Source organism: Eurosta solidaginis, chromosome 3 (assembly GCF_040869045.1).
Source record: "Eurosta solidaginis isolate ZX-2024a chromosome 3, ASM4086904v1, whole genome shotgun sequence".
Lineage (NCBI taxonomy): Eukaryota > Metazoa > Arthropoda > Insecta > Diptera > Tephritidae > Eurosta > Eurosta solidaginis.
Window position 1 is genome coordinate 216,676,670 of NC_090321.1, and position 13,026 is coordinate 216,689,695.

A 13,026-nucleotide genomic window follows, 5' to 3' on the forward strand; every position below is an offset into this window, starting at 1 on the left:
TGTTAATGGGTATTTTAAAAGGGAGTGGGCCTTAGTTCTATAGGTGGACGCCTTTTCCAGATATCGCCATAAAGGTGGACCAGTGGTAACTCTAGAATGTGTTTGTACGATATGGGTTAAAATTAATGATGTTAATGAGTATTTTAAAAGGGAGTAGGCCATAGTTCTATAGGTGGACGCCATTTAGGGATATCGCCATAAAGGTGGATCAGGATTGACTCTAGAATTTGTTCGTACGATATGGGCATCAAACGAAAGGTGTTAATGGGTATTTTAAAAGGGAGTGGGCCTTAGTTATATAAGTGGACGCCTTTTCCAGATATCGCCATAAAGGTGGACCAGGGGTGACTCTAGAATGTGTTTGTACGATATGGGTTAAAATTAATGATGTTAATGAGTATTTTAAAAGGGAGTAGGCCATAGTTCTATAGGTGGACGCCATTTAGGGATATCGCCATAAAGGCGGATCAGGGTTGACTCTAGAATTTATTTGTACGATATGGGCATCAAACGAAAGGTGTTAATGGGTATTTTAAAAGGGAGTGGGCCTTAGTTCTATAGGTGGCCGCCTATTCCATATATCGCCATAAAGATGGACCAGGGGTCACTCTAGAATGTGTTCGTACGATATGGGTGTCAAATTAAAGGTAATAATAATTGTTTTAAAAAGGAGTGGCCCTTAGTTGTATATGTGAAGGCGTTTTCGAGATATCGACCAAAATGTGGACCTGAGTGGCCCAGAACATCATCTGTAGGTTACCGCTAATATATTTATATATGTAATACCACAAACGCGGCTAAAACCAAGGAACAAAAAACACAAGGAAAGCTAGACGTCGAAAAGCTTCAACCACAACAGACTGCCAATGATTTCGCAACTCGACTCTCACACCTGCTCTCTGAGAGCACAACTCATCCTGAAGGAATACAGGAGCAGTGGGAGCATATCTCCAAAGCACCTCGTACTGCCGCCGAGGAAAAAATTGGTTCCCGGCGGCCACGAAAAAACAACTGGTACGATGAAGAATGCCGCGTTGCAACCGAAAGAAAAGACGCTGCCTACAGGGCTACGTTAAAAGCGGGCACGACAAGAGGAGTGTGTGAACGCTATCGTGAGTTGAAAGGGGAAGCGAGACGCTTTTTCAAGAAAAAAAAGAGCAGAAGCAGAAAGGCGTGAGTGCGAGGAGCTTGATCTGCTAGCCACCAGGAATAACGCCCGAAAATTCTACCAAAAAATACGGCGGCAGACGGAAGGTTTTAAGACCGGGGCAAACTCCTCTAGGAACGAAAACGGCGACCTTGTAACTGATGTCCAGAAAGTGCTTAGACTACGGAGGGAATACTTCTCTGCTCTTATAAATTGAGGCAGCAATTCACCGCGCAGAGATAAAGAACCCGATCCCGCAATCGATGATGATGGAATATATGTCCCCCCGCCCGATTATGACGAATTTAAAATAGCATTAACCAGATTGAAAAACAACAGGGCCGTGGGCGCTGAAGGATTGCCTGCGGAGCTATTCAAGTACGGCGGCGAGGAGTTGGTAAGGCGCATGCAGCAGCTTCTTAGCAAAATATGGGCGGACGAGTGCATGCCCGACGGTTGGAGTCTAAGTGTTCTTTGCCCAGCCCACACGAAAAGGGATACTGCAAAATGCACCAACTATCGTGGAATCAGCCTTCTTAATATCGCATATAAGTTCCTTTCAAGTGTATTGTGCGAAAGATTGAAGCCCGCCATGAACCGGCTGATTGGCCCTACCATCAACCAGATTTTCATAATGCGCCAAATCTTGGAAAAAACACGTGAAAAGAGAACCGACATACATCCCCTCTCCGTCGACTTTAAAGCCGCCTTCGACAGCACGAAAAGGAGCAAAAACTTATACGGCTGTGCAAAATAAAGTTGAGTAACACCACCAGCTCAGTCTGAATTGGGAAGGACCTTTCCGAGCCGTTCGAAACTAAACGAGGTTTCAGACAGGGTGACCCCCTATCATGCGATTTCTTTAATTTGATGCTGGAGAAAATTATACTAGCTGCAGAACTTAACCGCACTGGAACAATTTTCTATAAAAGCGTGCAATTACTGGCATATGCTGATGACATTGATATCATCGGCCTAAACACACTCGCTGTTAGTTCTACTTACTCCAACCTGGAAAAAGAAGCGGTAAAGATGGGTTTGATGGTGAATGAGGACAAAACGATGTACCTGCTGTCATCGAGCAAAGAGTCAGCGCATACGCGCCTTGGTAACCACGCTACTGTTGGCAACCATAATTACGAAATAGTAAAAGACTTCGTTTATTTGGGAACCAGCATCAACACTAGCAACAACATCAACACTGAAATCCAGCGAAGAATCAATCTTGCCAATAAATGCTACTTTGGACTAGGTAGGCAAATGAAAAGTAAAGTCCTCTCTCGGCGAACGAAAATCATACTCTACAAGTCACTTATCGTACCCGTCCTACTATATGGGGCAGAAGCATGGACCATGACAACAGCAGCAGATGAAGCGGCTTTGGGAGTCTTCGAGAGAAAAGTTCTTCGAAAGATTTATGGACCTCTACGCATTAGCGATGGCGAGTACCGAAGAAGATTTAATGATGAGCTGTACGAGCTATACGCAGACATCAACATAGTCCAGCGAATTAAAACGCAGCGGCTGTGCTGGCTAGGCCATGTTATGCGAATGAATGATGATGCTCCGGCCAAGAAAGTGTTTCTATCGGAACCCGCCTATGGAAGCAGAGGTAGAGGGCGACCCCCACTCCATTGGAAGGACCAGGTGGAAAACGATTTAAACTCCTTTGGTGTGACCAATTGGCGCCGGTTGGCGGAGCGACTGGCGCGCCTTGTTGGACGGCCATAATCGTTTAGACGGTTAAGCGCCAATTAAGTAAGTAAGTAATACCACGAACAGTATTCCTGCCAAGATTCCAAGGGCTTTTGATTTCGCCCTGCAGAACTTTTTCATTTTCTTCTAATTAATATGGTAGGTGTCACATCCATTTTACAAAGCTTTTTCTAAAGTTATATTTTGCGTCAATAAACCAATCCAATTACCATGTTTCATCCGTTTTTTCATATTTGGTATAGAATTATGGCATTTTTTTTCATTTTTCGTAATTTTCGATATCGAAAAAGTGGGCGCGGTCATAGTCGGATTTCGACCATTTTTATACCATGATAAAGTGAGTTCAGATAAGTATGTGAACTAATTTTAGTAAGGATATATCGATTTTTGCTCAAGTTGTCGTGCTAACGGCCATAGGGAAGGGCAGACGGTGAACTGTGTTTAAAACTGGGCGTGGCTTCACCCGATTTCCCCCATTTTCACAAAAAACAGTTACCGCTATATAGTCTATGTTCATATCAAATTTCAAAAGGATTGGTAAATTTTTGTTCGACTTATGGCATTAAAAGTATCCTAGACAAATTAAATGAAAAAGTGCGGAGCCACGCCCATTTTGAAATTTTATTTTATTTTTGTATTTTGTTGCACCATTACTGGAGTTGAATGTTGACATAATTTACTTATATACTGTAAATATATTAAATTTTTTGTTTAAATTTGACTTTTAAAAAATTTTTTTTTAAAAAGTGGGCGTGTTCGTCATCCGATTTTTCTAATTTTTATTAAGCTCACATATGGTAACAGGTGTAACGTTCCTGCCAAATTTCATCATGATATCTTCAACGACTGCCAAATTACAGCTTGCAAAACTTTTAAATTACCTTCTTTTAAAAGTGGGCGGTGCGACGCCCATTGTCCAAAATTTTACTAATCTTCTATTCTGCGTCAAAAGGTCAACCCACCTACCAAGCTTCATCGCATTATCCCTCTTTGGTAATGAATTATAGTATTTTCTCTGTTTTTCGAAATTTTCGATATCGAAAAAGTGGGCGTGGTTATAGTCCGATGTCGTTCATTTTAAATAGCGATCTGAGATGAGTACTCGGGAACCTACATACCAAATTTCATCAAGATACCTCGAAATTTACTCAAGTTATCGTGTTAACGGACAGACGGACGCACGGACATGGCTCAATCAAATTTGTTTTCGATCCTGATGAATTTGATATATGGAAGTTTATTTCTATCTCGTTTCCTTTATACCTGTACAACCAACCGTTACCCAATCAAAGTTAATATACTCTGTGTGCCAAGCACGCTGAGTATAAAAATAACCTTGATTTTCGGAATCATGGGTGATTTTACATTGGAATTTCATAGTGGCGTCTCTGGTGCATTTTGGCTGTAAACCAGTTTAATTAGGTAGGTCTTAGGTACTAGTCATCACACTCCTTATCAATCTAGGGCGTTGATCAGGCAATTTCTATTGATAGACATATATAAGACCAACTTAACCTTAATAAGGTTATGCTACGCCTCACATTTTTAGAAATTTCACGTGTCCAACACTTTTATTTAATTTTCTGATCAACGCCCTAGATTGATGACGATTGTGATGACTAGTAGCTAAGACCTACCTAATTATTTTCTAACTTTTAGTATTATTATTACTTCACGTAAGTATTGTTTGCAATAAAACCGTTTACCTTAAAAAATTTTTTTTAATTATTTTATTTATTTTATATTTATCTTAAACATCGCTTAGGTATGTACATCTGTTCACTATATATTTTTTATCTTATACAGCCGATTATTTGGGGGTTAGAGCGGGATAAGATCATTGTTCAGCCCCATTCATGAAGTCTTCGGCTGTCCCGTCCTTACTTGTTTTTCATATAAAATTGTATGGGATTTTGCACATAAAAAACCTAGAATACTAATACTTAACAAAAGTGGTCGGCAGTTAAAACACGTCAAAAAATTTCGGGAGGTGTATCAAAAGATGCGTAAAGAACAATCTTCTCAAGTCTAGCGCTAAGATTACTGTTCTGTGGTGGGGTTCTTGGATAAGTCCACAATTTATTTATGTGTTGATGGTGTTCGGCGTGGTATAAGTGCTATGTAATATTCGAAAGCCACGCTGGAAAGTCGCAGGTTTACGCTGCATGTGAGGAGGACCGCTTCATATGTATTGCCTACTTGCGTTAGGAAAGATATTGAACTATATGAGTCTCCTTCGCTAGCTGATTTTCAGGCTTTAGTAGGGTAGCCACCCTCGCCATTTTCTATTTGTCAGGAATGACTGATGTACAAGCAGGTTGCAGACAAGCGCCAGGTAAATTAATCCCACTTTGCCAAGGTATTCAAGCATTGGCATGGCTTTAGACGGTTCGGCAAGTTTGAAAGATTTTTCAACCTCTTTGCTGTTTATATGCCCTTAATGTCATTCGACTTCAATTCGGGACTGTTGGTAGAAAAAACATTGGCTCTAAACCACATGGACTCTAAACCATTGCTGCTGCTGTATATACGTGATTTTTTGATCGAGCATCGTATTTGGTTAGCTTTTAACTTATAATTAGCCTTGTAAGTAAACATAGTTTTTGTAATGTAAAATTTGCGAAATAATGAACGACTTACTTACGAAGCATTTAAAAAGAAAAAGATTCCCAAAATTATTATTTAAATATTTTTAATTTTTAACTTTATAAACATTACATAAAATAATTTGTACATATTTGCTTTATCAGAGTAATACAAATAACAGAATTCAAGGATCACTAAAACATATTTACATAGAAAGTTTGTAAACAACATACATATTTACATATTGCGTAAGAAAAAATACATACAATTTTTACAATATACAGGCAAGGGAAAGTCCACTGCATATTCATAAGGTCAGTAACTATTTTCCTATTCGAACAAACGTAAGGAGCGAAAACTGATTAGATAGTCTATAAGTCGAAGTGAAAGTGCTATATGTATATTATATGTAGTACTACAAATAAATTTTCCAATTTTATATCTGACCTTATAATTATGGAGGGGACTTGATGTTTAACTACGTATCAAAATTTAAGCTTAGTACTCAAATCAAAAGAAAAATGAAAAGTCCATATAAAAAAAGGCTCAAGACATGCTCAAGAAAAAATTCGTTTTCCAAGAGGTAGTTACCTCTGAAGAAAACTTGCTCCCGATTTGAAATGATTTTTCAGCGACTCTACAAGAACGAAAACGCTCGTGATCAAATCTTATTGCAACGATCCGGATAAGTACTATGAGAGTTGGCAACATTTAACCAATGTGTACACATAAAAGCCAAATTAAACTTCCTTAACCCTAACGCCATAGTCGTAACCATACCCATATCCATAACCATCTCAATGTGATCGATTAATGCTGCCTTAACCTAAAAATCGTGAAAATTTCATAAAAATGATGAAAACGCAAAAAATTACAAAGATATTCCACAAAAAATAAGTATCTTAGTCATAACGTATTCAAATCAATGAAGAAAATCTAAAAAAAAGTTATTAAATTCACCAACTCAAATATTTTTAGGTTATGGATTTGGCGAGAAACCAAAAACCAATTGATTGGCTATGGCGTTAGCGTTATGTTATGGCACCATTAATCGATTACATTCCTTTCCATAAGGTAGGTTCGATCAGCTTATTTATCTGGTTATGGTTTTATGGTTATAAGTCACCATTAATTCGCCCTTAACAGGGTGCCTGTTATTTTTAAATTTTTTCCCGAATCGCTCCATAAAATTTTAATTAAATAATTAAAACAAATTTTCAAACTAATAACTAGTATTATTAGTTCTTTAAACTATGCCACGAATGCGATATATTTTCCGTTTAGGAAGAAATGGTTGAGCAAGTTCTCTGTTCGTGTCCTGCGCTCGCCAGGTCAATGCTCCAACTATTAAGGGCGGCAGAGTTGCCAGATATCGAGGCAGCAGTTAAACTGCGTCGTAGAGGACTTTTGGTATTTATTCTATGACATAAGTCCTGGCAACTGATTGGGGTTCTTCCGCTTGGTCGTCAAACAAATTGCGGTAAATAGAGTACTTATGGTTAATAGAAGGGTCGGCATTTGAAACATGTCCAAACATGTCGGGAGGGATACACGCTTTGAAGGTATTTTTCATATCTTGCTGTTGATATGCAAATAAAAAATTTTAGTTTTTCTCTTATGATTTAAAAATAAATAATTTGTTTGCAGACTTCAAGTAAAAATGTATGGGCTCTCGAGTGGAAAAAATTTGTTAAAAATCGGATGCCCTAGTGCATAAATATGTCTGTAAGTGCTACCAAGTGATGAGGGTGAGCTGTCTAAAAATCTCCACAACAAACGAAATCAATTAAATAAATTTTTGTCGCATATTTTGCTGGATTTAATTTTTGTGAAAGTGATGTCGCTTCGTAAAGAACAGAGAGAGATAAAGGAAGGATAAAGGAAATACCAATATTACTTGGCCATTACAATTTTTCTTGAGCGCTTTCTTATGATGTGGATACATAAATAGCTTTACTTAACATTTTCCATGGAAGTGGTGCGCAGAAATTCAATAATACCAAATTTGGAGCACAGCCAATACAGCATACCAGCCAGGAAAGTGAATTTGCAAAATCGATCCAAAAAGTATAAGCTGCGAGAAAATGAGAGACAAGAAAGTATACAAATTAGTTTTAAAATTTATTTTCTTCATTTAACGCATGCAGATTTAACTGAATGCATCAGACTCACAACTTGAGTTGCGTTCTCGCGCGTGGCAATGAGGACAATGGTTCTTTCATGACATATTGGCGGCCACCAAGAATGCAGGTACGTAAATATTCGTAGTCGTCGACATCATTCATTTCAATTTTGAAACTTTGATGAAACAAGTGAATTGATTTTATTTCATATAAATTTTAAATTTTTAATGCAGTACTTACATAGCTTTATCCTGCGAACTTAGTACGTCTTGAATTTGTTCAAAGTTTTTAGACTTGAAATCCCAACTGCGTGTGGTAAAAAATTGAAGCATTTCAAGGCCAATTGCAATTCGTGTTTGTACGCGCACCATGCTGAAAGATAGATGGTTTTATGAATTCTAAATATTTGTTGATTTTCATATCTTTACTTACAATCGTCGTTGTCCAAATAAAAATAGCAACAAATCAATAAAATAAGCTGGCAACCACATAAACATTACAACGCAGAACCAGTGATAAATCTGTTAAAAAAAAGTAAACGGGGTGAAAGATTTCAAATATCCTCAATTACTTAAAACAAAAAAACTAACTAAAGACAAGAATTTCTTCGCTGTTGCAAATATCATATGCGTTTCAATAAAAATAGTATATGGTGCGATTAGCTGGCAATAGCGTATAGGGGTACTTCCGCGGCAAGCTCATTGCTTGAGGAATTTTTCTTTCCGTGTAGTGGAGGAAAGGAAGTCAGAGAATGGACGAAGATGAGGAAAAATAAAGAGAGGTTAAGGGAGAGGAAAGAAAATGGAAGTAGTTGAAAAAAATCGGAAAGGGACAAGAAACGGAGAAGAGAAAGGGATTAAGCATTGAGGGAGGTGGGAGAGGCAAGAGGATACAACAATTTGAGAAAAACCTCTGTTTACTTGGAGTGTAGATACATTAAAGGGAGGAATATTACTTCTACGCTATCTATCTCTATCTTATATATATTCTTATTATTATGTTTTTGGGCTTAAAATAAATTTTCGGACTAACAAAAAAAGCACTACTTGCTATAGCTATGCGTCAGTTTCATATAATTTTTTATACCTTTATAAAAACAAGGATATTGAAATCTGTCTTCTGCAGCAGGTATACAATGTTTTGTTCCATATATGAGGAATGAAGTAAGAGAAGTAGAGGGAGTGGGAATGGAAGATGGAGTAGTAATGTAACTGGGAGTGTGAAACGGGGGGGGGGGGGGGGGGGGGTAGTGGGTCTAGGAGTGGGATTGGGAATGGTAATGGGATAAAGAATAGGAGTACGCGTTTAAGTGGGATTGGGACTGGATTTCGAGCAGGAGTGGCAACGGAAATGCAAGTAGAGTGGGAGTGGAGTGGGATTGAAAGAAGGGGTCGGGGTCGGAAGTGAAAATATGTTTTGGAGTGGAAAGATGACAAGCGGAATAAGGGATTGTCAAGAATAAAAAAAAATGGAAGAGAAAGTTGAAAAGAATGAGTTAGAGAGTGAAGAAGAGGAGGGAGGGCCTACTTTGTAAATGCAGGAAAACCAATTTTCGAGGAGAACAAAGTGTGACGGTTACTCTAGTGTATTATATTCAAGCCGTTAAAAGGAAGAAACATAAAAAAGCAGTAAAAGTTAAGAAGTCACTGAAAATAAATTTTAAAGCCATGCCTGTTCTTACCACTCTTATTTGTAGCTTTGATTTCTTAAGGTTCAAATCATATGTTATTTTTTATTTTCAGCGGTCAGGGAGTAATGACATAAGCCTTTGAGAATCAAAAATATGTTCAAAAGAATATATATAAGTTATACCGAAGAGGAGATGGGTAAATGAACCAAAAAGTAATCCGAAAAAGGTCCCTGTATCAGTCTCAAAACAATTTTAAAATGTCCCTGAAATATTCGGCGAATGATGTCGAAAAAACCTCTAAATGTTCAGAGGTAGTCCGGAATTGGACTGTATGTTATTTTGCTTAGAGAGAGGTCACTATGTACCTGTTACACCTTGTATTTATTCATTGGGGGCGAGCACTGGGGGCTCCAAGGTATTGGCTGCGGGATGAGCCACCTTGTTTTGCTTTAAAATCCCTATTACACCTTGTATTTATTCATTGGGGGCGAGCACTGGCGGCTCCAAGGTATTGGCTGCGGGATGAGCCACCTTGTTTTGCTTCAAAATCCCTATTACACCTTGTATTTATTCATTGGGGCGAGCACTGAGGGCTCCAAAGTATTGGCTGCGGGATGAGCCACCTTGTTTTCCTTTGAAAAACCCCTATTACACCTTGTATTTATTCATTGGGGGCGAGCACTGGGGGTTCCCTGGTATTGGCTGCGGGATGAGCTACCTTGTTTTGCTTTGAAAAATCCCTATTATACCTTGTATTTATTCATTGGGGGCGAGCACCGGGGGCTCCAAGGTATTGGCTGCGGGATGAGCCACCTTGTTTTGCTTTGAAAAACCCCTATTACACCTTGTATTTATTCATTGGGGCGAGCACTGGGGGCTCCAAGGTATTGGCTGCGGGATGAGCCACCTTGTTTTGCTTTGAAAAACTCCCACTACACCTTGTATTTATTCATTGGGGCGAGCACTGGGGGCTCCAAGGTATTGGCTGCGGGATGAGCCACCTTGTTTTGCTTTGAAAAACCCCGCTTTGGGATAAAAAATTTAAACTATGTCTGTAAAATATTTCACTAACAAGTTGAGAATTACAAGCACACTCAATGGCTAATGAAACACACAAAAGAAAACAAGTAAGTAAGGTTAAGTTCGGGTGTAACCGAACATTACATACTCAGTTGAGAGCTATGGTGACAACATAAGGGAAAATAACCATGTAGGAAAATGAACCGAGGGAAACCCTGGAATGTGTTTGTATGGCATGTGTATCAAATAAAAGGCATTAAAGAGTATTTTATGAGGGAGCGGGCCATAGTTCTATAGGTGGACGCCATTTAGAGATATAGCCATAAAGGTGGATCAGGGTTGACTCTAAAATGCGTTTGTACGATATGGGTATCAAATGAAAGGTGCTAACGAGTATTTTAAAAGGGAGTAATCCTTAATTCCATAGGTGGACGCCGTTTCGAGATATCGCCATAAAGGTGGACCAGGGGTGACCCTAGAATTTGTTTGTACAATATGGGCATCAAACGAATGGTGTTAATGAGTATTTTAAAAGGAAGTGGGCCTTAGTTCTATAGTTGGACACCGTTTCGAAATATCGCCATAAAGGTGGACCAGGGGTGACTCTGGAATGTGTTTGTACGATATGGGTATCAAATTAAAGGTATTAATGAGGGTTTTAAAAGGGAGTAATCCCTAGTTCCATAGATGGACGCCGTTTCGAGATATCGCCATAAAGGTGGAGCAGGGGTGACCCTAGAATTCATTTGTGCAATATGGGTATCAAATGAAAGGTGTTAATGACTATTTTAAAAGGGAGTGGGCCTTAGTTCTATATGTGGACGCCTTTTCGAGGTATCGCAATAAAGGTGGACCAGGGGTCACTCTAGAATGTGTTTGTACGATATGGGTATCAAATTAAAGGTATTAATGAGGGTTTTAAAAGGGAGTAATCCCTAGTTCCATAGGTGGACGCCGTTTCGAGATATCGCCATAAAGGTGGAGCAGGGGTGACCCTAGAATTCATTTGTGCAATATGGGTATCAAATTAAAGGTGTTAATGACTATTTTAAAAGGGCGAGGGGCTTAGTTCTATAGGTGAACCCCTTTTCGAGATATCGCCATAAAGGTGGACCAGGGGTGACCCTAGAATTTGTTTGTACAATATGGGCATCAAACGAATGGTGTTAATGAGTATTTTAAAAGGAAGTGGGCCTTAGTTCTATAGTTGGACACTATTTCGAAATATCGCCATAAAGGTGGACCAGGGGTGACTTTAGAATATGTTTGTACGATATGGGTATCAAATGAAAGTTGTTAATGAGTATTTTAAAAGGGCGAGGGGCTTAGTTCTATAGGTGAACCCCTTTTCGAGATATCGCCATAAAGGTGGACCAGGGGTGTCTCTAGAATGTGTTTGTACGATATGGGTATCAAATTAAAGGTATTAATGAGAGTTTTAAAAGGGAGTGGTGGTAGTTGTATATGTGAAGGCGTTTTCCAGATATCGACCAAAATGTGGACCGGGGTTACCCAGAACATCATCTGTTGGATACCGCTAATTTATTTATATATGTAATACCTGCCAAGATTTTAAGTGTTTTTTATTTTGCCCTGCAGAACTTTTTCATTTTATTCTACTTAATATGGTAGGTGTCACAACCATTTTATAAAGTTTTTTCTAAAGTTATATTTCGCGTCAATAAACCAATCCAATTACCTCACTATGTAGGCGTATGAGTCGTGGCACAGTGGATGACGAACCCGCAACCCCAAACGTGTGAGTCGGGTACGTCATCCACTGTGCCACGGCTCATACGCCTACAAGCGCATCAAATTACTCCCTTATAACTCATATTAAACAGCTCGCCCTCAACTGCCCCACGCTTAGCTACATATTATTGAAACAGCCCAACAGAGTCACTTAAAAAGCTGTCTAAATTATCTCGAAATGGTTTCGAAATAGTAAAATATAATCTTTCAACAAGCTGGAAACAGTCCCAGTATGGTGCATGAGATGAAAAACATGATATCGGGTACAAATCTGAAGTTCTACTAAAACAATGTTCAAATATTTTGGAGATAGCTTCGAAATGATACCGAATTAATTCGTAATTAGTATAATATAAATGTAATTACCTTCAGAATAATATCGAAATTATAAGAAAATGGTACACAATAAATCTTAAAATGTTCATCCGAAAAAAATGCCGAAAACATTAGCGTAACTATTCAAAAACACTCCCGAATTGCTACGTAAATGATGCTAAAAACATTAACGTAATCAATAAAAACCAGTCAATAAATCATCTCGGAATAGTTCATGCTCTCGAAATGGTCTCGAAATAGTCCTGAACTGATCCTCTAATTGATCCCGGAAATGATCCCGACTTTGATTCGAAGATTGCCCTAACATGATATCGAAATGGTCTAGAATGATTGATCCCGAAATAATTCCGAATTTATATAATATACTGAATGGATCTGCAGGATCCCGGAAATAATTTCGAAATTATTCCCAGAAATAGCCCTTGCATGATGCTAAAACTAAGCGATCAGTCCCCTAAACAGAATCTGACGCTTTCTCAGTTGGGGCGGAAGCTGTAGTCCTGAATTGATCCTGAAATAGTTCATAAGTGATCCCAAAAAAAGTGCCGAAATAAATTAAGAGATTGTCCAAACATGACCCCGAAATATTACGAAAATAATTTTTAATTGATTCTTAAATAGTTCAGTATGAAAATAATTTCCAAATGGTCCGCAGATACTCCCAAAGTTATGCCGAAAAAAACTTCGAAATTATTTGGTTGTGGTCCGAAAAAAGT

The 13,026-nt window shown here is 38.6% G+C and overlaps 1 protein-coding gene across 1 annotated transcript in view; it reads right to left on the reverse strand.

Moving 5' to 3' along the window:
* Window positions 1-7,287: 7,287 nt before the first annotated feature.
* The window catches only part of LOC137245052 (putative fatty acyl-CoA reductase CG5065), an 87,517-nt gene continuing 81,778 nt past the window's right edge, over window positions 7,288-13,026 (reverse strand). Inside the window, exons 6-9 of the mRNA XM_067775067.1 lie at window positions 8,005-8,093; window positions 7,813-7,944; window positions 7,622-7,747; window positions 7,288-7,523 (exon numbers count right to left, since the gene is read on the reverse strand). Coding sequence (XP_067631168.1) covers window positions 7,403-7,523; window positions 7,622-7,747; window positions 7,813-7,944; window positions 8,005-8,093 — 468 coding nt within the window. The 3' untranslated portion in view covers window positions 7,288-7,402. The remainder of the gene's footprint in view (window positions 7,524-7,621; window positions 7,748-7,812; window positions 7,945-8,004; window positions 8,094-13,026) is intronic.